At 38.0% G+C, this 24,664-nt stretch overlaps 1 protein-coding gene across 1 annotated transcript; it reads left to right on the forward strand.

Moving 5' to 3' along the window:
• Positions 1–3,029: 3,029 nt before the first annotated feature.
• GCA (grancalcin) lies at positions 3,030–22,424 on the forward strand. The gene is made up of 8 exons (XM_007421521.3): positions 3,030–3,226; positions 6,913–7,086; positions 11,633–11,702; positions 13,178–13,221; positions 15,143–15,290; positions 15,639–15,752; positions 16,380–16,438; positions 20,719–22,424. The coding sequence occupies exons 1-8, from the start codon at positions 3,203–3,205 to the stop codon at positions 20,743–20,745; spliced, it is 660 nt and encodes a 219-aa protein (XP_007421583.1). The 5' UTR covers positions 3,030–3,202; the 3' UTR covers positions 20,746–22,424.
• The last annotated feature ends 2,240 nt before the right edge of the window (positions 22,425–24,664 follow it).

Genomic DNA, 24,664 nt, shown 5'->3' on the forward strand with positions numbered 1-24,664 from the left:
AATGGGGTGGGGGTGCTGTGCTCTCTTAGAAGGCAATCGCATTCAACAAAGAGATAAGGTGGGGGAAAGAAACGCTGTGCTCTTTACAAAGCAAGTTAATCCTTTGTAAATAAGATAGAGTGCACTATCACATGCATGCCCACACATTATGAGTGTAAAATTGTGTATCAAAACAATGCCCTTCAAATAAATTATTATTATATATCCTCAGTACATTCTTCTTGGGTAGCATGAGCCTGCCATTATCATGGCTCCTGGCTGCCTGCTTCACAGGGAGAGTTGGTAGGTGATAAAAGTTGAAAACAGCTGATTTTTCTCCTTATTGCCACCACTACCCAGGAGTTCTCCATAGGGACAACAGCCACTGAATTTTATATTTACTGAGCCCAGAAAAAAATTAAAATCATTATTTTATCCCTTAAAATAATAAACAATGGAAAAGGAGGGAGGGAAGGGCAAACATGCCTCCAGCACTCTGGTGGACTTTAGCTTTCATTTCAGCTGGAAACTACAGGTAGTCCTCAAGTTACAGCCATTCATTCAGTGACCAAAGATATGTGGCACTGAATAAATGGTACTTATGCTTAGTCCCCAAAGTTACAGCTGTTGCATTGCCCCTGCAGTCATGCGATCAAAATTCAGGCACTTGGCAGCCTGACTGCACTTACAACCAGAGGGGCACCAACTCCCCCCTGCCTATCTCCCCCCCATCTCTGCTCTTTTGTCTGCCTTGCACAGTAGCACTCCTTGGCAGCAGCACTGGGGCTGAAGTAGGGGCCCAGGGCCTTCAGCAGTCTCGGATAGCTGCCATTGCTCCTGGACCTATACTTCAGCCCCAGCACCACTGGTGCCGCCACTGTAGAGTACCACTGTGCAGAGTGGCCAAAAGGGTAGAGATGGGGGGGAAGATAGCTGGGTGGGGGAGTTCAAGAGGAGGGAGAGGAGGTAGTCCCTTACCTTACTGAGGCTCCAGGCTGGGAGAGATCAAGCCAGGAATGGCTTGGATTGGGGTGGGTCCTCACCTAACGACCAGAGGGATTTGGTTAACGACAGCAATGGGGAGTGCTGGGATTGCTGTCGCTAAGGGATGTGGTCATGTGATGCTTCACCTAACTACGCATTGCTTAGTGATGGAAATTCTGCTCCCAATTACTGTCATAACCTGAAGACAACCTGTGTGACAACATTATCACCATACATGGAGGAGCCATTTTACTCAAACTAGTGGGACACCCGTGGAAATAATGGCAATTTCTTTGTTATATTTCTGTATCAGTTGTCATCCAGAAGTGCAAAGTAGCTAACACAAGCACCTCAGTTTGTATCTACAAGGGAGGCTGGGCTGAAAGACAATAACAATCTCAAAATCACCACTGAGTTTTCATGGCAGAGCATAGATTTGAATCTGGGGCTCCTAGACCATCCTTACCATACCGATTCTCTTAAAATGTCTTGTTTTTGCTATTGTCAAGATATATTAAGGCAGAATGTCTTCTGCTTTTCATTATAGGCATGGATTTCAAGTATTGTAATACAAATAGAAAACAGTGCAGAGATCAAATGAAAGCAGCAATGGTCAATTTTCAAAGGCCAACCGACATAACAAAACATTTACATGTCTGAAAAAAGTGGGTAGGTGGTTGTTTGAATTTTCCACATATATTATTGTTTAATTGCTTGCATTTTGATGACAAACATAAAAGCTAAAGCATTGCTACTGGAGTCTTTAATGTATTTTCTCAGAGACTGAAACAGAGAGTAGATAATTTTTAAAATCTTTATTGTAGATATATGATAAATCACTATCTAGTCTTCCAACACTTATCTGAACCAATTAATCAATGCTTGTAATAACACTGCAGGTCCCTACTCCTTTATCTGAGAGTAAATGCCATGGGAGTCAGAAACCACCTGTCAAATAAGAAAGCACCAGACACAGGTGAAGTACTCACTGATTTATTTAAAGCTGTAGCAGAAGAAGCAGTTAAGTTTTCACAGCTCTATGTCAACAAATACTGAGCAAGATTATGTAGCCTCCAAATTGGAAGAGATTAGTGTATATTCTTATATAGAAGTGAGATGTAGGAGAATGCCCCAATATCACCCACAAAGTTTTTCTTAAGATTTTACTGAAAAGAATAGAGCTATACATGAAATGACAAATGCTACAGAAAAGAGTTACAGAAAAGGCAGGTGGATTCTGGGTAACATAATTTTAATAATGGAGAGAATGAGAATTTAAGGAGGTTTACCTTTGTTTTGTGGATTACAACAAAACCTTTTGATTGTATAGATCATATCAGAAATATCTAATTGGTGTGCAAGAACACTGATTTTTTACAAGAATCTTTACAACGAACAACAACAACAAAAAAACTGCAAGAACTGAAACTGGAGAAACAGTGGTTCATAATAGGAAGAGTGACACAAGGATACATATTATCCCAGTATTTAACTTTCATAATACATGTATTATAGGAATTGAGATAATAAAATAAAATCAAAATAGGAGGATGAAACACTTAACATTTTTGAGGTATGAAGAGAGTACCACTTTGTTAACTGAGTCTTTCAGCTCGTTATAAAAATACAAAAGGATTCATCCATTTCTGGATGGAAAATACTCAGCAAACTACGCTGTAGGGGAAACCATCCCGCAATAGAGGAATGATTAACGTTACGTTGCACTCAGCACAAGCAATACGTATTGTTAAAAAAAACTACATGCAACATTAATCTCTTCCGTTGATATTGATTTCGATAGTCGGTTTAGCTTTCTCGCATATTCGCTATCAAGGAAATACGAATGGCTTCGCTGCCTTTTAGGGAAGCCGTAGTCGTGCTGACCTTTGTTCTTATCCAGGACTACAACCTTATCCGCAACCCCCATTTCCGGACTGGGCGGGACTTCCTTCTTAACTCCTCTCCCACCATACACCTCTAACGCTCTCCCCACCTCCTCATCTTGCGAACCTGTCCTGAGAGGAAGTGGATGACCGAGTTATCCAATAGGAAGGCGATACAGGAGGGCGAGACGGAAAAGGAAGTTCCGCCTCTTCGAACGGCGACTTAGGGAAGAGTAAAAGCGGTTGTGGCCTTTGAGAATTAGACGTGTTTTCGGCGGGTTAGAATTGCTTCGAGCTTCGCATTCGGCTAACGGATTCTTCCGCGCCGTTTAACGGTCTTCTCTTGCAAATTCGGCATGACGTACCCGGCGTTCGGAGCGGTGAGTAAGGAAACGGGAAGGCGCAGGCCCTGCCGGACTTGCTGTCGCTCCTTCCTAGATTTATTTGGCTTCGAGGCTTGTTGCCAGTGTTCGTTTTAAAGCTATTTTCACTTTCTCACCTTTTGCTAGTGGGTCTCCTCGGTCTGTTGTTTTTTCTTTTGCAGCCGGGGTTTTGTTTTCAGGTTGTAGAAAATATCTTCTTTCCGTTCTTCTTCCCTTTACCCCCAAACCCGAGTAGGCCTCTTCCCCCCCCCCCCCGGCTTTGGGAGATGTTACTGCGATCTCCTACAACTCGCTGCTCTCCAAGTGGAATGGAATTTAGTACCATTTCCAACCAGTAGGATCGTGGAAGGGGACTAGGGGGGAGTAAGTTGTAGTACTGTAGTATGTGCGAGGTGAGAACCTCTTCGTTTTTGTCAGAGGAAATAGGATTTGCCTTTTAAAAACGTTTTTGTGCCTTTTAGGTGTCGTTCCACCCTCCCGCCCCTGCCACCCCCGATACATTTCCAGACAATTTTGCCTGCCTAATTTCTGGAACTCCTAACAAAGCCTTTTTTGAGTTCTGGTGACAACGTGGACGTAATCTGTATTGTTTCCTTGGCAACAACAATATGGAAGTAATTTGCCATTTACCAAAATTACTTGGCATAAAATTTAATTTAACCAAAAAAAAATTAATTTAGGAAACTGGTTATCTACTAAGGAAAAAAAAATTAAAAGTCTTTTTCAGTCAACGTAACAAGTCTGTGCAGTTTTCTTGGCAGGACAAAGACATGATTTGCCATTACTTTTTTCTGGGATGTTTTATTAATTTCTCAACCTAGTTTATAGCTCTAGGGTTTCCAGGTGGTCTTCCATCCAAGTATTAACTGGATGTTGCCCTGTTTGGCTTTTTCAAGATTAGTTAATGTTGGTAATTTGCTGCCACCTGAGATATCCTCTGGGTCTTGATCTGTTGTTAAATGAAAAGGAGCAAGATTAACACAACTTTATGTATTTTTTAAAAGACCAATCTTAATGTATTATAAATATATTAAGACTTGTTTTCTGAAGAGTTTAAAGTTTAGGAAGATTGTTAAATTAGTTTTATTACTTTAATTTCTAAAGTTTGTGTTTGAAATATTTTTCAGGTGATCTATAACAGATTAAGATAATGCCAAAACAAATTAAAACTATATATATATATGTGTGTGTGTACACACACACACACACACACACACACACATACAATCTGATAGAAGGAAATGGTAAATATATGCAGGTAGTCCTCACTTAATGGCCACAGTTGGGACTGGCAACTCCATTGCTAATTGTTGCAGTCATTAAGTGAGACATGTGACCACAACTTGCTGTTTTACTGCTGGCTCTTCCATTGACTCTGCTTGTCAGAAGCTGGCTGCAAAGTGTGCAGATGGTGATGACATGACTGAGAGATGCTGCAATGATCGTAAATGCCCACCAGTTGTGAAATGCTTGAATCTCGATCATGTGATCGCAGGGACACTACAATAGCTGGAAGTGCAAGGACTGGCTGTAAAGTTACTTTTTCAGTGCTGTCATAACTTTGAATGGTCGCTAAACAGCAGTCATTAAGCAGGACTATCTGTACTGTGGGTTTTACAATATATTTGGTTACATAGTAACAAAACATAGCTTTCTAACATGTTTCAGTAGAGCTTGAATATCTTCCCCTAAAACAGGGATAGATGATTTTAAAAACTGCCACTTTACAGAAGTGACAATATTTAAGAAGGTGTTTTCTCAAAGTTCGGGGGGGGCATACATGGCTTGTGGGCTGTCCATCCCTATAAATAGTGTCCATGTATAATTTATAAAGATGGAATAATGATTATTTCTGTAAAGTGGATTAGAAAACTTCAATATAGGTTAAACCATTTCTAATTTGCCTCTGTTAATATAATAATATAATCTAATAACCTGGTTGAAATTTAAAATCCTCTTTGGAAGCCTTATTTCATATATCCCCATCAAATGAATGGGTGGCTGCTAAGGCTTTTCAATGAAAGAGGCCCCTGAGAGACACTTAGCTAGCAAATTCTTTATGCTCCGTTTGTGCCAAATATTGTAAACATTACTTGGATTCTTGTCCATTTTAACACATCTGGACTGCTAATATTTATTAGAATATCAATTTATGTTGCATGTTTATCTTTAAATTACTTTGTACATTTTAAAGCTTTGAAACCATTGAACCTTTATTAACAGGCAGCCATTTGGAGATTAATAATCTTTCTTAAAATTTCTATCTGAAGAAATCTGTGAATGCATTCAGTTTCATCTAGATACTGTTTCTTAAGGTTATTTTATTTGTGGGTCATGGGAGCCTGTGTGCCAAGTTGCAGTACAGAAGAAATAATGGAATTCAGTGGATTCAAGTTCCTAACCATGCGTGCCCTTCAAAAATTTTCTGAAAAATTGAGAGAACTTCTAGAGCATATTTTTAAGGAATAATAAGGTTTGGCAGGGAAGGAGGAATTGTTACGTTCCTCTCCTACCCTCTGCTTGTAGAAACTCACCACTGGGTCATATCTTGAAAAACCTTTTACGACTCGTGAGTTTGGTAGGATCCTTTCAATGCTTTAGTTGTAATAGACTTATTTTTTCAGATTTATGGGTAAACTTTTAAAAATAGCTAAGATTTTTTTTTATGTAAGAGTTGCTTATCCATGAGTTTCAGAAGTTACTTACAGACTATTTTAAGATTCATTAGTTACTTATCTTGCAATTATAAGAAGTATCTTGCTTTTGATAGTTGAAAAATCAAGGCTTGGACAATTTTTTTGACACTTTCATTTATCAATTTATTTCTTGGCAAGTAGCAATTAGTTTCATGTTTTGCTCAGCTGAATAACAGCACCTAACTAACAAGCAGGGTCAGACCTGGCTAATACTTGGATCGGAGACCATCAGGAAATCGCAGGACCATAGACTAAAGTAGGAAGTTGGGAAAAAAAATCCTGGATGGAGGCATCTGCAAATCACTTCTCTGCCACAGCAAGAAAACTGCATGGAAGTGTCAACTTGTCTAGAAGAGTACTTATTTTCATTTTTTCCTTTAGAAAATGATCCATTTTCTAGATTAATAATTTTTTGGGTTAAATTAATGTTTTATACCATCTAAGTGATTTGGGGGATTAGAAATTACTATGTTGAAAAAGCTAGGAATTTGCCGGCTATTTTTTTAAGTGATAAGGAAAGATATATTGGTTTTGAATGAAATGGGCATAATTCCTTAGCCCAAATTTGGAAAATCGTTGCTATTTTTTTCCCAGTCATTGTTTTGTTCCTCATTTGGGATATAGTGTATTAATACTAGCAAAATCAGCTGAATGAGCCAGCTTTTTCCTTATTAGTACAGCAAAGCCAAGAATGTCTACATTATCTTCTAGCATTGCTTTGGTTCTATTTGTGCTTCCAAATGATGGGAATACTGTGCTGTGTCCTTCCTAGAGTGATAGTAAAATCCTGCTCTGCTATGGCTTGGGGGCAAGCAGTGATGAGTATCTGTTAAGTTGCTAAAACATCCTATCCTGATAATCATATTAATATTGGAATAGCCATGTATATCCTACTCTTAAAAAAAATGACATTAACCCTTATTAATAATATCAGCTTGTGCTAGGCTGATGAATATAGTAAAATGTATCTCTTCTTTTTGTTAAAAGTATGGTGCTTACCATGGTCAGATGCCAATGCAAATGGCAGTGGGCCAACCGGTCCCTAGAGGGGTACAAACTGTAGCCCATGATGGATCTCCTGGATATTCTGTTTATTCTGGTGCCTATGCTGGTGCTGCTGTTGATCCCTTGTGGGCATTCTTCAGTGCTACTGCTGGACAGGTAGGTTAGTTTAAGCAACTATCCTAAAGTTTTGAAAGAATGTCATTTTTTTTTTCTGCTGGTCAGTGTTAGAAATACCCCCTAATCTCAGGGTTTTGTTTGGCAGTGGATATATTAGCAGTATTATTAGTATTACACCCTTATAAATAACCCTGTAAAGTTGCTTGCCTGTATTTTTTTAATAGCTTGCCAATATGACTGGCTATAGAGTACAAGATAGCCTTTTGTCCTACAGCCACCATGGAGATTGCTAGCCTTTTAGGCTTGTTTTTAAAGATTTATAGCAAACAGCTTGATAGAAGAAAAAAGAGAAATGAAGATAAGTTTTTTTTTTCATCTATGACCAACATAATATCCAGCTGGACTGAGAGGAAGAATGGAGAGATTCACCTTCAACTAATCTGTTCATTTGCATGGAATCCATAGTCAGCTCTTAAGTGTAGATATAGGCAAGCAATACAAAGCTGCCTTCCTATGATAATATTTTAAATAATTAAATTTTATACTCTCTGTGTAAGAGGAATGGGAGGGCTATTGTAAATTTGCTTTTTGAGCTCATTAATTGGACCATGATCTTTAGCCAATTTTATTTGTAGGGGTATCTGGCAACTTAGAATAGCTACATCAAGGTTTATATAATATAAACTTGATTATTAGTGAATCAGTGTTTAAGTGAATGTACATCAGGCTTCAGTTTGGAAGAGTTATGTACATTATATGTGGCTAGGTATTGAGTAGCACAGAAGCCATATCTGTATAATCTGGGCGAAAGGACTGGTTAAAAGGTTATAGTAAAGATTCACCAAAGGGCATATGCATGGCCCCACAGGTCATTGGTCTCTAGAGCGTTTTGGGACTTGTGATGCCAATATGCATTCTCTCAAGAGTGTGGAACTGCAAAAGCAATATTCATGAAGAACTCCAGTTTCAGGTGAGTAGCTTTCCTTTACATTTACTCTTCTCCTTCCACTTGCATTTTAATTTCTGTATTCTTTACAAAGAATGCCTGACAGTCTTAAGGGATTTGTTTAATAATTCATCAGTTAGCATCTCAACAATAGCAGTAGTCATATAGTATTTCAGTAGTAAAGGCATTCATGCCTCTGGCACAACTCATTTGATTCTATATTGAGTTCCATTTGTGGAACTGCAAGCTGATGAGAAAGAAATTACATGTGACCTCACACAGGGACTATGTAAGTACTGCCTTCTTAAATAATATCCTTTGATCCTGAAAGTTTATCACCCAAAGAAAGAATTTTTGATACTGAGTTTGAGCTAATTTGAAGGGATTTAATGGTAGTTTATATTGCAAATAGATCTTTATGTCTAGGATGTTCTTTGATCTGTTTTATTTGCCTACTGACAAGAATTCTGACCAGTGCTAAATTCTGTTTGCTCTCTGGTGGCCAAGGCAGCTTAGCAGTGAGGGAAAGTTATTTTATTGCCAGAACTGAGAGAGTTATTGCAGTCACTAAGCTTATGCGTGTGTGATTCTAAGCTTATGCTGACAGAATAAATTTGAATTGTGGAAAGCTGAAAAATACATGCCATTCAACAATTAAAGAGAGTATGTTGCTTTTGGAAACTAGTATTTTCTCTTCTTTGTGATTAGATTGTAGGCAAATAGCTACCAGAATATACTTGAACTCATTCTCTAATCCAAAAATATATTATGTGGGATGAGCGGCTAAAGATGAAGTGGGTGGCCATATTGGACATTCATTCTCAGAGAAACTGCTATTTTCAAATTGCAAGGCCTTTGTAAAATGCTGTTCTTATTAACACTTCCATAGAAGAAGAAATGATTCTTAACTGGCAAATTATGGTATTCACTTCCTATGTAGACTGTCTTCTGGTAGAGATAGAGGACAGGAATGACAGGAGAGGCATTTCAGGATGACATTTGTTTCATTGGGGCAGCAACTGCTTGAAATAGTATCCAGTACGAGTGCGGGTCAGCGAATTGCTTTTTTTCTCTACAGGCAGGGGATAAACCATGAACTTTGTCTAGAAAGATGACCAGCTACTGCATAAAGCAGTTTTCTTTTTGATAGTTGTAAATGGAATACAGTATTTTTTTTTTAAATGTTCTCATTCTGGGCAGTTCTCTAAATTCCACTGAACTCTTTTGGAAGCATTACAAAATTGAGTCTCTTGACTTTCATTTGAAGAGTTAAGACAGACTTAACAAAGAACAGCCAAGATGGAGTGGTAGTGTGAGCTGGGAAGGCCCCTAGAAGAATACATTTTTGGGGTGGAAAAGATAATTTTCCAAACAGTGTAGTGGTGTTGGAATTATAAGGAATAGCATATAAATATTTTAAAAAATAAACAATTGATCCTTCTTTTCCCCAAAATAAAAAGTCAGTATAGAGCTTCATGTATCTATTACAGTTTACATAGTGCACAGAGCTCTTAAATATATTTAGTACTATTTCATCTCAAGTATTGATTGCAATTAACATTTTATACTTAGCCGATCCCTTTCTGCAAGTGAGGAAAACATGAAGTACCACTGCTTTCTCATTTTTTTATTGCTTTAGAGCAGTGGTTTTCAAGCTTTGTATCTTGAGAGAAGTTTTTCTGTGCTGACATTTGTTAAAAAACATGTGTCTGCTGTAGAATTCAGCTGCATAGCAAAAGATTGTGGAGCACGTTCTGGAGTACGTTTTCAGGATCAGCCTGTATAATTTTGCATAAATGGGTTGGAATTGTAAATGCAATCACAAGTTGTGTTTAATGTAGCCTAACTTCCTCCTATGTAAAATGCTTACAATTGTACAGAGTGTAGCCTAGAATACCCTTAGCTCTCTATTGCAACTTCTTCTACAGAGGATGTTCAGTAAAATAGATGGTAACCTATTTTTTTGGGAAAAAAAAATGTGACTCATTATATTGAAGACTACATGATAAGTTTCTGAGGAACTTGGGAGTTTTCCAGAACATAGTTGGAAAACCACTGCTTTAAAGTGACTATGTGGAAAAGAGATTTTTTGTGTGTTTTTAATTTCTCATAAATAGGATCTTCACTGCTGACTTCCATATTTTTCTTAATTCTCAACTGTAATATTTTAGTAAATTTAGTTTTTTATAGGAGGAATAAACATTCACTCCTGAAGTACCAGTCAAATAAGCACAATGTCATCTGCCATATAGCAAGACCAGTGGGGTGATGGAAGCGTGGGCCTTTGACACTCAAAAGAACTGATCAGGTAGAAACTTGCAGTAACATGGGCATTGTTTTTGGAGGGGAGGGTAAAAGCAAGGCAGTGAAATACTTTCTGAGTGTTTTTGCATTATGAACAGAGAATGAGACTCAGAAATGTCTAACTCAAGATTCATTTAATCTTTTCCTTGTGCCCTGTGAGCTTACCCAGTGAAAATCCTTTTGCCTTGGTGATAAATACAAAAAGTATGTTTACATTTTGTACAATCATCATGAACAGCGCCCTCTAATATATAGGTCTACTAGAAATGCTACACCATACACATTGAACTTTTGTCAGTATGACTGAAGTTTTCTTTTTATCGAGAACTGCAATCAGCATGATCCTAATGTTTTTTAATCTAGCTGGGAAAAAGATATGCCCATTCAGTTTGGAAAACACATATACCTACTTCTGGGAAACTTCTAAGAAGTCAGTACATGATTACCATAATTAGATTAAGGAATTTTGCTTAAGGCCAAATCAAGTCACAGGATTTTCAGTACCCATCATTCCTTATGCTTTCATTGGTGAAGCTCACAACAAAGCTTTTTTAAGATCATTGCTGTAAAACTAACTTGGAGGTGGGTATTATATATGTAAGTTGCTTATAAGTTGTAACATATTATGAGATAAGATTCTTTTTGTCATTTTAGCAAGATAATGCATCACAATACTATGGTAGCTGAAAGGCTGCATTTCATGTCTTTGTGAGTGGATATTCTCCCATGTAAGAAGTTGCAGTTGCTCAGATAGCTAATTGACATGGGTATCAAGGTAGCTTGAAAAGTTAATTTAAAGGCTTTCATTATATAGATTATTTATTTTGTCTTGATGGGCTTTTATGTCTGTATTTTATAATTGGATATGGATATCTTTAAACTTATGAATTGTTGGTCTTGTATATTTTTATACACAGCTGGATTTGAACTAACCTGAGAAACTCTGTAGGATGTGCCTGGAGTGGAGAAGTAGGGAGAGAAGTTTTTTGTTGATTTTAAATGGCTTGTCTCATAATTTACAAAGCTTGCACATGAAACAGTTTTCTTTAAAGTTCAACATTTGTGAAAAGTTTTTATGAATAATTTATCCTATTGTAAGATGTCACAAATGAGGAAGTTATAGCTCATTTTGTAATTTTGAAAGAGTGTCCATAGTGATTTAGCTACATAAAATAACTCAATTAGTATGGCAAATATATAATTGAGGCTTGTTTGTGAAGTATTGTATTTAAATAGAACCGTAAGTTAACTCTATAGAATTTATGAATACATGATTTTCTTTTACCAGTTTTGCTAATGCCTTGAACCTCAGATTTGTATGCATTCATTTTACAGGATGGTGAAGTAGATGCAGAGGAATTACAGAGATGTCTAACACAGTCTGGAATCAGTGGAACTTACTCTCGTAAGATGGTTATTAAATTTATTATTCTGGACTGCTTTTTGGGAATAATATACATTGTAATTATTTTGTGATCCTGTTTTTATCTGTAATGGGAGAACTCATGTCCAGAGTCCACATTTGGGATTTTGATAGTTTTTGCCTCTGAGGGCTGCAGAGGTTTTGTCACTGACAACCCAATGATGTCTTCAAGTCAGCAGGATCCAAATAGTTGAGTAATTTTCCCCTAGGTCTGAGGAGTATTAAAGAGAAAGAACACACACATTTTGCCCTCTGTTAAAAATAAATTAATATGTTTTGAAAATGGCAGTTTTGCTGATAAGGTTTAGATGGAAGATGCTCTCAAGGATATAAAAATTGATCTAAGCTCTTTATGTAACCTACAAGTTGCACATCCCTGACTTTTTTTACATCTTGCTTCTTTGATCATTAGCTGTTTACTTATTGCATGTACTAAAAGAAAGATGGCCCTAAATTCATGATTTCCCCTATCAAAGCGACAGCAAGCAAAAATAAAAATTACTGGCTTTCTTTCTCTGCTAATCTAAGATTGCCAGCTCTAGTTGAAACCAATCTTGAAAATTACCTCCTACTTGTGTGTTCATATGACACACTTATATATATGTGCATCTATATTAAGTTAGTGTTTATCTGTCAGAAGCCACATTCTTAAAAAAGGCAGGTCCAGAACAAAAGCAATAATAATCTTTTTTTATATGCTACCCACCTCCCAGTGACTCTGAGCAGCAGTACTTAATCACAATTAATTCAATTAAGATCAAACCTTTCTGTTACATTGATGTGCCTGTAATTACATTACAGGACCCTTAAACTAATGTAAAACTAATCTTCCACTTGCATATGCCAACAGTTCTCTCATATACAAACTACTCTTATACATGGAAATACATGCCCACCAGTTCTCCACTCCTTTCAGCAGAAAGAGCAAATGAAAAGAAAAGCCAAGCATGACAGAGATAGGGTGAGAGGAAGGAACAGGGAAGAGAAAGAAACTAGGTGATAAGATGAGATGAAGGAAGGAGGCCTCTGCCTAAGGAGGAGAAAAGAGAAGCTATGTTCAGACATTACAAAATGTTAAGTCATTTCTGGAGCAACAGAATACCTCACCTCTCTGTTAATAGCTGTTCTTCTAGTGAATTCTAATCTCTTGTAATACCTGAAAGATACCTGACTGTTTGCCCTCCAGGTGTAGAACCATTCCTGACTTGCCTTTCAAATGTTACCTATCGCCTCCTAATTGCCATTCCACCTGGGAAAAATGGGCAAACAGAGCCTTAAGTCCAGCTGAGAAATCAGGTATCATTTGGTGCTCTGTTATCAACAAATTGATCACTACATGGGTTTGAATGGTTAATCGTTATAAATGAGATAGCTTTGCTCTTCCTGTTTTGAACAGTAATGATTAAAACTGAAATGGATGTGGTGCCTTAGCATTAATTCTTTGTTTGTAATTTCAGCATTCAGCTTGGAGACCTGCAGAATTATGATATCAATGTTAGATGTATCCTTTTAAAAATGCCTAGCTGAAATTGTCAGTTTCTGGATGTCAGGCAAAAATAAGGCAGCTTACTTTGAAGTAATTTCCACTGAATTTACTGGAGCTTATTTCTAAGTAAACACATAGTATTGGGCTTTAAAACAACAAGTTGCAGAACTCCAATTCCAAACTCAGTGTCCCTTGAAAAACATCAATATGGTCTGCCCCCATGTAATGCAGAAGAGAGTATATATTAAGAAGATTACAATCATAGGGCAAGTGGGATAATTTGCAAACATTTCTGCTGGCTGAAGTTCTGGTATATCAAGCTAGGAACAAGCGTCAGGTTTCCATAGTCTCTCCTTTGTCTTCACCCTGATTAGTTTAAACCAGAATTGCCTCCTTTAGAAATTTACCAAGCTTTACATGTGACAAAGTGTGTATGTGATGCCAATCTACAGATTGAGTTGTTCTAAGTGGGGCAGTGTGTGATAAAACTTAAAAGTACACCTTTTGAGTTAAATACTTTAGAATATATTTTTGTTAGTTGCCCAAGGTGCAGGTCACCTGACGGAGACTGCGGTTCTATACATAAAAGAACAGAGATGGCAGGATCAGTCTGATTCAATTGAGGATTGTAAACAAGTAGGAATATTTAATTGGTTCATTTAATGATTAAAATATATGCAGTTAGGTTTTCTGGTTGCGTATATTCTTAATTGGTCCCATTAAAGATTGATTTGCACTTGCCCCATTTTAGACTGCAGTCAGTCTTTTATTTACAGTCCAGTGACCACAATGCAGAAAATAACTTAGAAGGAATGTCATGTTACTGTGCAATCATGAAATAGTAACTAGTAGTCAGAAAATAGAGCTAAATAATCAGCAAGAAATTTTTAAAAACCCAGGAAAACGTATTAGTATTTCTGCGTATTAATGATGCAGTGACATTAGCTGAGAGGTCAGGCTGGAATTTTTGGCCCCTTTCCTCTTGTGGGAGTATGGCTTTTACCAGGTGGGTGCATGAAGTCCACCAGCGGCTTCATGCACTTGTTTTTCTTAATTTTCCATTTGCTTTGATAAACTCTGTTACACATTATACAGTGGTTTTTCTTTTGGGGTCCCCAGAGGCTATAAAAAGGGCTTGTGGTCACATTGAGGGCTATAAGTTGTCTACTCCTGATTTTCAAGGACTGTAAAATGCTTAGAATTGAATAACTGTATAAGAGAACATATTTTTGCATTTGTTAATACGAACTCTGAGCTATCCTGTACTGATTTTAAAATAAATAGGTAGGAAAGTTTTGTTCCACCTCAGATTGCTTCCAGCTCATAAATAACAAGTAGATGACTCCCAAAGTTTGCTGCTGTTGTTACAGTTCCTCTTTCAAAGATAGACTCATATATGTCATCAATTGAAATGCAAGTCAGTGACCAAAAGAGCCCCAATAATTTCTGTGCTGTGCTGTAACATCCAGTATGTGCCCAGCAGGTGGCATCACTAAGCCATCCTTTTGTTGATCTCAAGTATGGTTAGTATTTAGATGCATGACCATCAGAAAATCCCAGGGCTGTAAGTGAGACTCAGGGGTTGAAAAATATACCCCAGAGGAAGGCAGTGGCAAACTACTTCCATATTATGGCCTAAGAAAATTACATAGCAATATCGATATTGTCACCAAAGTCAAGCTTAATTTGAGAATTGTTTAAACACCAGTGTTAAAAGGTGTAGATTGAAAAGGTATTGTTTTCTAAAAGAGCAGAGTAAAAAGAGAATGCTTTTCTTGCCAAGTGATCTTTATGACTTACTTGTTTAAAACATGAGCAAAATTGGAGCACAAATATGCAGAACATTAACAGAATACAGTACCATACGGGTAAAACACTTATCCATCTTTTAATCACCTGTCCACAAGATGGCACGCTTCTTAACACATTACATTAGAGACACAATACTGGAAAAATGGGATATAATGAATTTAAAGAACTTTGGGCAGCTCTTAGTGCTTGGAAACACAATTTCATGTTGGTTGATCAAGATCGAAGTGGAACTGTGGAATTTCATGTACTGACTCAAGTTATTGTAGCTATGGGTAAGTAAAACTTTGCTGACTTAGAAATCTAACTTACATAGGTAGTTTCCTGCATTCAAGTCTGCTGGCTACCTAATTTAGGTTGGGAATTGATGGACTCTGTTCCTTTTCTTAGATCTGGGAAAATTGGTCTTCTGTAATTGCACAATACAGCAGTACAGTACTCTATTTCTTAAGGAACACTGAATCATCTTAACAAATCGTCTTAAGTTGCTCTGTTTTATCCACTGTATCCCTGTTGAACTTCTGCTATCTTAGATTGGTTATGACTACTGTAAATAGTTTATGAATACCCAAATATTGGAAAGGTTCTCCTAAGTGTGTTTTCTTTCTGACTACCTTATCCAGGTTATAGGCTAAGCCCACAGACTTTAATTGCTATTGTAAAACGTTACAGCAAGAATGGCAGAATTTTTTTTGATGACTATGTGGCTTGCTGTGTGAAGCTTCGTGCTTTAACAGGTAAGTACTGGATTTGTATATATATTCTGATTTTATGAAGTAAGCATTCACTGCTTGGATCTAGGTCTAGTTGCACAAGTAGAACATATCTGCCTAGGAGACAGCTTGAGAAATTCCTCCCATTTTTTTTTTTTCTTACAGCAGATTTCTTAACCCATCACTACTCCAATGGATTTTTCATAATAAAAATTGGAGTACGCTCTTCTCTGGATTCCTGAAACAGTTGTCAGCTTTAAAGTCAAGTCTCATTTCAAAGTCCCAATGTTTTGAGTTCTAATATTGACAAGATGGCAAACAGTATTCTTTAAGAGTACTTTAACCTTACAGTGCAGTGAATATGGCAAAATATTTTACATAGAGTGGCAAGCATCTGTGGCCTTATTTGGAGTCTGGTGTAATTCCATTGTATTGGCAGTGATTATACAGAATCTGCTGTCCTCTGATGACTGGAGAAATGAATGGATAATGGAATATTGTTATTTCCAGAGACAAATTACATTATATAGTGTGGTTGTGCTTGACTGACTATTTTAAATCTAGTTATACTCCATAGATTTTTTTGTGTATATCTAGACAGGTTCAGAATTTTTACAGTATAAATTTGCAAATCTTTTTTTTTTTTTGAAGATTTCTTCAGGAGAAGAGACAGCATGCAACAGGGCATTGTGAATCTTGTGTATGACGATGTAAGTAACAACACTGTTAATTGGTTATAAAAATGATTTTAATTAGAATTGTGTGTTTTACATCTTTGACAATCACCACTCCCTTTATATACTTGCATTATACTCAGGAATATTTTAGGAAATTACATCTCAAGATAGAGCTGTAGCTCCTGTTAAGATCTCCATCAGGTGGCTGCTGCTTTAATTCTTCGTTGTGGTCTTGATTATTCATGTACATGGGTCATTTGCCTGTGCAGCATTTCATTTGGTACCTTCTAGAGCTTACAGATTGTTTGGTTGGAGATCTGTTCCTCCCCATGGGTACCACAAAACATGGCATGACTCCCACTTCATCTTTCCATTCATTTTCAACCACTACAGTATTAACTTATTTGTCTTTAACTGTTTTTTTTTCTTTCACTTCATCAAAGTTCTTTTTTTCCCCTTTATTTCTTAATCTTCTAAATTTAGAGTTGTTAGTTTGGCCTTATGATCCTAAGGGCCCCATCTGATGAATGCCAGTGTTGTGGGTGCAAACTTCCCCCTTGAATGGGCATAAACACGGTTTGTTTGCTTTGCAGTCATTCTTCTAGTTTCCGGGCCGCTCTCCGGGAGCAAGCTTCAGAGGTGGCATACTCCATAGCCCTTTCATTTTTCTCCATTCCTCCTAATGCGTTCCAAAAATTGTCTGGTGGCTGTCCTGTCTTTGAGAAACCAATCAAATTCTCCCTTCTTGATAGAAAATTCTCAGCTATCTGCTATTCCATTATTGGCCTCTTTTCCTCATTGACTCAGACAATGCAAGAGTGGCCTGCAAATCATTTGCTTTTACCCAGGAGTTCTTTGCACCTCTGGCTGATTTTATTTTTTTCAGACAACCACTTCTGGGAAGAGTAGCTATGTTAATTGAATTTTCTCCATTTGAAGACCATCTGGCTGTCCATGGACTGATGGACCCTAAAACCCTTGGCAACAAATTTGTAGCCTCGTGAGCACTGACAAACCTTTTTCTGAGGTGTGCAGAGATCTGTTAAATCAGGACATGATTCACTTCCATAAATGTGTATCATGAAAAGCAGACTGCAGTGGTGGAAGTGTGTGTGTGTGTTAAGGGAGTGAACCATCAGCCTCCTCCCCTTAAGAGAACTGATCATCTTAAGCTTCACACAGATTGAGCTAACATTCCGTCTTTATCAAAAATGTGCACAATACAGATATGTTACAATGCTTTGTTTTGTGTGCTGTTTGTTTAATCAGATTCTATTACAGTAGAGTCTCGTTTAACCGACCTTCGCTTATCCGACATTCTGTCTTATCCGACGCCCCTAAAAAAAACACAACATGCATAAATCGGTGACGAGAAAAGTGTGCTGCTTGTTTGCGAGCGTGAGTGTACTCTTTCTTGTTGCTCCTGACGGTGCAGCGCCGCAACGCAAAAATCGATTGCAACAGGCGCAGCAGATCTTTTTTTTTTTTTTTTTTTACCGCACTCAATCGTTACTGTGTGTTATCCAACATTTTCGCTTATCCGACCTTCTGCCGGCCCGTTTATGTCGGATAAGCGAGACTCTACTGTATTTAGTTATAGGCCTTAGATGAAGCTCTAACCACATTGGTCACAGTACTGTGAATAGTTCTAAAAGGTTCACAAACTTTGACTCATCGTGCCTTGTAGCCAGCCTCTCTTTTTTTTCTTTTATTGGGTGGTACTCCTTTTTTCTCTAACCTGCTGATAAAGCTTCATGAAAAGCCTACTGCTTTGGGCATAGAGCTCTTTTTTGTTCTCTTTGTTAATATCAAAATCTTTGAGCCTATAGCGACTTCCATCTCATGAAAACTAGTCTGTCTTCTCACTCTGACTTTGGCTTGTGTGGAAGGATGAAGTGCACTGAAACAGAAAATGTTATGTACGACTGTCAAGATCGCAGTTTTTTCTCTGTAGTGATCCGTCAGCTGCCCAGCTTTGGCATGTAGGCACTTGCAGAGAAAGGGAAGAAAAAGATTTAAAACCCCTTAGAATCACCTGCAAGCTGGCGTGTAGGTTCAAAAGAAAGAACTATAAAAGAAGCCACAGAAGGATGGTTGGGCGGGGGGGTGGTTCTTCTAGGTTTGGCAGGCAAAACTGCTGGAGTGAGAGACAACTGGACGAGGCATGGAGTGGAGGAGGCAACAGCTGGGAGAACCAAAAGCCAGAGGATACACAGTCAGGGAGAAGAACCAGGAAGAAGCCTGAGGCAGCTGAAACCAAAGAAGAACCTGCAGAAAAGAGCCAGCAAAAAGAGAACACATCCCTGGACTCTAGACAGTGGCAGAGTAAACTCCATGTGGTTCAGGCACTGAGAAATGGGCAAGAAAGTGTTAAGGAGAGAAGTTGTTGGCATTCCTAAGTCTGCTGGAGACACTGTGGGAGGAGGAAAAACTAGCAGTAAAGCATTTGTGTCTTATAAGCAAAGTAGTAGAAAGTTAAGTTCTAATAGTAGATTAAGCTAGGAATTCATAGTGTATATTTATGCTTGGTCACTGTAGATAGATATACTCATATATATATATGCACACCAAGTATTGTAAATACATTTGTATAGGAATAAACAGGACTGTCTTCTCTTGTTAGCTGCATGTGTGTGTCTGGCTTTGTTCTTACCCATTCCTACTCTCCAGCAGCTTGTCAAGTTGGAGGACTGAGTTCCTTTTGAAGAGATCCTTCTCTATTTTTCATAAGACAGAGTAGTCATTATCCCAGATACATCTTTATTTCTGAAGTCAGTTTCAACCTTCCATTTGAATCAAGACATATTGCTTATCCTTTTCCCCACCCCCTCTATTCTATTAGAAACACTCCTTCATTCTTTGGATTTGCATTGTTCTCTTGCATTTTGCCAGGATCATGATCTATTCTTGGCTTTCCAAGGCCCATCCACGAAGCACATGGCCTGCCTTCCCAGCATTTCTCCTCATGGCTAGTGGCTATTATCTTGCACTGGTACATGTTGGTGAAACAACCATGCCCACCTTCTGACCCATACTCACTCCAGAAGCATGATAGCGACTTTTTCAGTGGGGTATTCACACATCAGTGTTATCCCTGGTGGCCACATGAATCTCCCTCCCCTCTCCCCTCCAACCCCCATTCTTTTGGATTTGCTATGTTAGTCTTAGAAACTGAAGGGGTTTAGCAGGGTCCTCATTTAAACATATGCTACACAGTTCCTACAAAATATTTCTGTAAGCTCTAGAGAATGTCAGACAGGGCGGTATGGAAGCCTGTAACTTATGTATGTGAATTCTTAGATGAACACTTGAAAAACTGCCCTTAAAAGTTAAGTAATTACTTAGTTGAATTTTTAATTTTAACCTTTGATTAGCAAATTTTGGTACCTTGTCTCAAATAAATCAGCCTATGGAAACCAGTTATAGAAATGCCAGTAGAAGACAATTTACGTTGAAACATGACATTGAATCAAAATAGTCTTGACTAAGGTTTGCATAGTTTATGCAAAATTTTTTTTTTCTGTGAAAGATTATTTTGCATAAACTGCAGAATTTGTTTTACTTTTTGACATAATTTGATAGATACATTTTAGCTTGTACACAAATAGTGTCTCAGCTAAGACAACGTAAGTGCTTGGGGCTGTGCTTCTATTGTATGATTTTTATAGGCTGTTACTATAATGCCATGTAAATTAATCTGTAATGCTGGACAAATGTAGAGATTCATAATGGCCCCCACCTTATTTTATTTAGGAAGTGTGAAAATAGTGCACATCAGGAGACAGCAGTGGAGGAGATTTTGAGGGCTTTAATTGATTTGTATTTTGCTTTTATAATTGCAAGCTGCCTAGAGACTAGTGACTAGGTGACATATGTATAGTTGTAAATATTGATTTTCTTGATCATTGCTTTATATTTTCTCAATTTTGTCTTTGAACAGAAGTAAGGTAAGCTGTAATGGGCATAAATTGTTATCCTGTGAAGTTTTCATCCTTCAAAGATATATATAAAGAACAAATTATGGATGTATTTAAGATAAAGCAGAAACAACATTTTTTTGCTTTAATAGAATTTTAGGGCCAAGTACATTTTTGATCAATTTTGATGAAATTTGTTCAAGATTATATGTATGCATTCCATAAAACTGAATAGGATGGTGGTAATCCAACTATTTTTTACCGTTTATGAAACAACCTAAATTGAATTGAGATCTTGTTACTGTTTTTTGTTACCTTGCTGTTTGCCCTTTTCATCTGTTCCCATGCTAATCTGCAAGCCCCCCAAGTGTTATTAAATTTGCTTTTGTTTTTCAGTTCTTGCAGTGTACCATGGCTATCTGAGTGCCAGCTGGGGAAGAAAACTCCCATATATAATTTCACCTACATAGGAATTGCTGTGAAAGCAAGGCTGTCACTGATTTTTCCATATTTCTGCCTGTTAATGTATCATTTCTGACCTTTAATGTGTAGTTTGAAATAAATAAGTATACAGGTTGTACATTAATTCTTAGACGTGTCATTCTTTATACATATGGATGATAGTCTTTTTTCTATTTTGGGTTATGCTCTTAGGATGGATAAAAGGAAACAATCACATTTCATGTAACGATTATAAACAGGGTAGGCTGCATCTTTTGAAATCATAAATGCATAAGAAACCAGGAAGCCATGAATCAGTGGCTATCAAAAGTATGTATAAACATTTGTATATTTCTTCTGAATGTTTGGTAAATAATTTGAATGTAAACTAGAAGAACATGTTCATAGTGAAGATTATATTTTATGGTAGTGAAGCATACTTTTCCAAGTGGTTTATCCTCTTGACATAATCTTCAGAAGAATTTATGTAGAATGGAGTTGTCATTTTCCCCACAAAACCTCGATCTCTAAGGCTTCTAGAAAGGTAAAAGGAGGGGGGAAGGGGGATTGAACTTGGCTCATCATTATCTCCTAGAATTCCAAGAGCAGGTGAAGAATCCAGGGAACAAATGCCTGAGTTGATGCTCCCCTATGCTTTACTGTACGGTGGTTACTGCCTGAAAATAGAATCAGGGATGTGGGAAGCTGTTAAAGCGAAGCACCTCCTCATATTGCCAGTTTAACAGCATCAGCAGATCTCTCCCTCTCCCCCAGCAGTAACCACTCTGCAAGTAGTATTAGATAAACTGGGCCTGTAGCAAATCATTCCTTTATGTTTTTAAAATTCAGCTGCTGCTGTTTTCTATCTCTTTATAATTTGTACATTGCAATGAACGTCAAGATTAGGCTAGCACTGTAGGTAATGGTCTTGGCTTTCTAGCTTGGTTATTCCCATGTTCTGCAGATAGAAACATTTTCCTCCTGCTCAGGCATCTCATTATACATTGTGGATAAAGCATAAAAGCTTTGCTATAGTGAGCTGTTGGGTAGGTTCTGCTGCCGGGGAGGAGGGGGGGGGGCGCTTCATGATTAACCTAGCCAGCGGGTGCATTTGTTACGCAGTGCTCCCCGTGCTGCCATTTCTTGGTATATTGAATAGCATGATGCAGCTGCACAGGCTGAGCACTTGGTAAGAAGAGGATATATTTGCATTACATCAGAGTTCAGTATCACACCTGAAATGTAAGAAGTCGTTTTGCTTGAATATCGCAGTAAGCTTCGCTCTTGCTAAGAAAGATAGTTTTTAGTCTGAAATCAATAATGCATCTGTAAAACATTTCAGTTATTTGTGTCATTCTGCATCTCCCTATATAATCATGCCACTATACTTATCTCCTTTTAACAATGGCTTTGTGTTATCTGTGAGTTCCCGTAACTCATAGTGGTGGTATCAAATCAAAGTTCTGAAATCATTGACACTACTCACGTGCATATCTTGTGTTCACCATTGTCAAGTAATAGCTGTAGATTATTTGCAATCTTCTATAGAGATTTTTGTACCTTTTGAAATGGATACTGTTCTAACTGTAAAAATGTTCTTGTTCTATTTTCGGTGCCATTCTAGGCAATTGTTTGGAAATAAAGTTGGAGCTTGCTTTGTATTTTTTTCATTACTAACAATAAGTTAATCTGAGATGGTACTCTGGAGTGCTACAGTAATCCTACAGGCTCGACGAGATCAATGTTTTAGTTTTCCAGCCTGGAAGATGAGATGTAGGTGTAGATGGATGCAATAGATTTGATAACGGTGAGAAAAAAAAACGGGCATGCAGTGCTCTTGAATCCTGCACTTTCCATCCATGGGTGTGGAATTTTAGCATGGATGGGGAGAATACGGGCTGTCTTTCTCACAATTCTTAGTTACAAATGTTCCTGTTTCTCCTCTTATGTGTAGGCTGCCTTAGTGACTAAGGCAATTTTTAACAATAACTATCCCCAGTGGAAAAAAAAGACGATTTAGCAGGGTCCATACTGTATGCTTATTTACATTTTTTTGATGAGATTGTAAGGATTAAATAGTGAATGCTGCGAATCAACCAGCATAATGTAAAAATGCAAGTGAAGACTTGGGGGGGGGGGAGGAAAAAAAGATAGAGCTAAAAATGGGTAAATAGGGGAGAGTGCAAATGGAAGACGGCTTGACCTAAGGTTCGGTGTATGAGGTGGTGGGATTACATGAAGTCCCATCCCTTCCCTGCACTTTTGGAGTTTTTCTGATGGCAAGCCCAGGCTCCTGATATTTTGTCACTGGAGGATGGTATTTGCCAGTTCCTCCTCCTCTTACCCCCTTGGTGTCTCTACCACCTGCCACACTGTTCATTATAATCAAGGTTTGGTGAATAAGTTACAGTGCCTAGGTTAATCCTAAATTAGGATCACTTGTACACTATAGTGATGTTCACTCAGCACGTAAGCCAGAAGTAAAACCATATTTTCTGTTAAGGTGATGTGAACTCTTGTCAGTCTCCTTTGCTCTTATGGGCCATTTAAAGGTCAAAACTTTACAGCTCTCTGGAAAATTTAAGTATTGTAGGGATCATGTTTAAAGTAGGGACATTTCTTTCAAATTCTAAATGGCTGCTCTTGATTTTGCAGAAGAATCGTGCATGCATAGGCAACCTATGTCTTTTCAGATATTGTTGGATTATAGCTTCTACCATCCTTGACAGTAGATATGCTTGCTGGGACTGATCAAAATTGGGCTCCGTAATTTTCCCTGGATTCCTAATGCACCCCATATGCCATACATTGTTCCACCAAACTAACCCTCCTATAACTACATACATTTTAAATCAATGTTCATGAAACTGATCATCCCAATACTATGAAACTGCAACTCCAAGCATCCTTTACCATAGGCCATGCAGGCTGGACAATTCTGCAACATCTGGAAGGTCCCAGATACCATATTTCATTTTAAAGAATAAATTTAAAGCATTGCATGCTGTATTAATGCAGTAGCTTGTGATAAGGCCAACTATCTCCTTTTGCATAGATCATGTTGGACTGTTAATCTTCAACCTGGAGCTTTCACTTTTACCAGTACATGGAGCAGAAATTCTAACTTTACTATGCTGCTACTAAAGGGTTGTTAGTAGCAGCAGAGTTAGTATATTTGCTTAATGTAGCCTGACTATTAAGGGTAATTATCCAACTAAATATCATAGTAAGCTTAGTGAGACAAGCTGATGCATCTAAAGAATGAAAGAGAGGGGAATCACTCAGGTTTGTTTTTGGATACTATAGTCAATCACAGGCTGCAGCAGAAATCACAAGTAACTCAGACAAAACACCAAACTAGATGCATGATCAAATAACAGACTAAGGCTCTAGAGGACCACACTCACCAGGGCAAAGCAAAGTAGAGTTGTTTCCAGCAACCTGCCTCAGGATTTAAATAACTCCAAGCAGCCAATCTGCTGTCCTGCCAAGATTTACAGCCGCCTGAGACATCCTGGCACTCCTGCATTGTGCAGCCTTCTGATCTTGTATTCTGAGTCTGTTTCTCCCAAAGCAGGGTGGTTTCATTCCAGATCAGGATCTGAGTAACTTGGTCCAAGCAGACACCCAGAGGGTCTGAGGTGGAAGGCTCTGGCAAGGCAGGAATTGGTCTTGTAGGGTCAGGGCTGCTACAACTCAAAATCTGGGGAGTCTGCCTCCCACTTTTCTCCACATTTGAAGATCTGCCTTCTTCCAGGGGTATGGTAATTCTTTGCAAAGTCCCATCCACAACATTTCATTTCCATTTGATGTAGAGCAAAGCCTAAGTCCTGTTCACCAGATAGAGAAGGAAGGCTGATACCAATTCTAAGGAAGGAACAGATGAGGAAAGCCTGCAGCA

The sequence above is a fragment of the Python bivittatus genome, unplaced genomic scaffold, assembly GCF_059951505.1.
Source record: "Python bivittatus isolate LINGU-HERP-01145 unplaced genomic scaffold, Pbiv_v1 ctg000480_np1212, whole genome shotgun sequence".
In the NCBI taxonomy this organism is placed as follows: Eukaryota; Metazoa; Chordata; class Lepidosauria; order Squamata; family Pythonidae; genus Python; species Python bivittatus.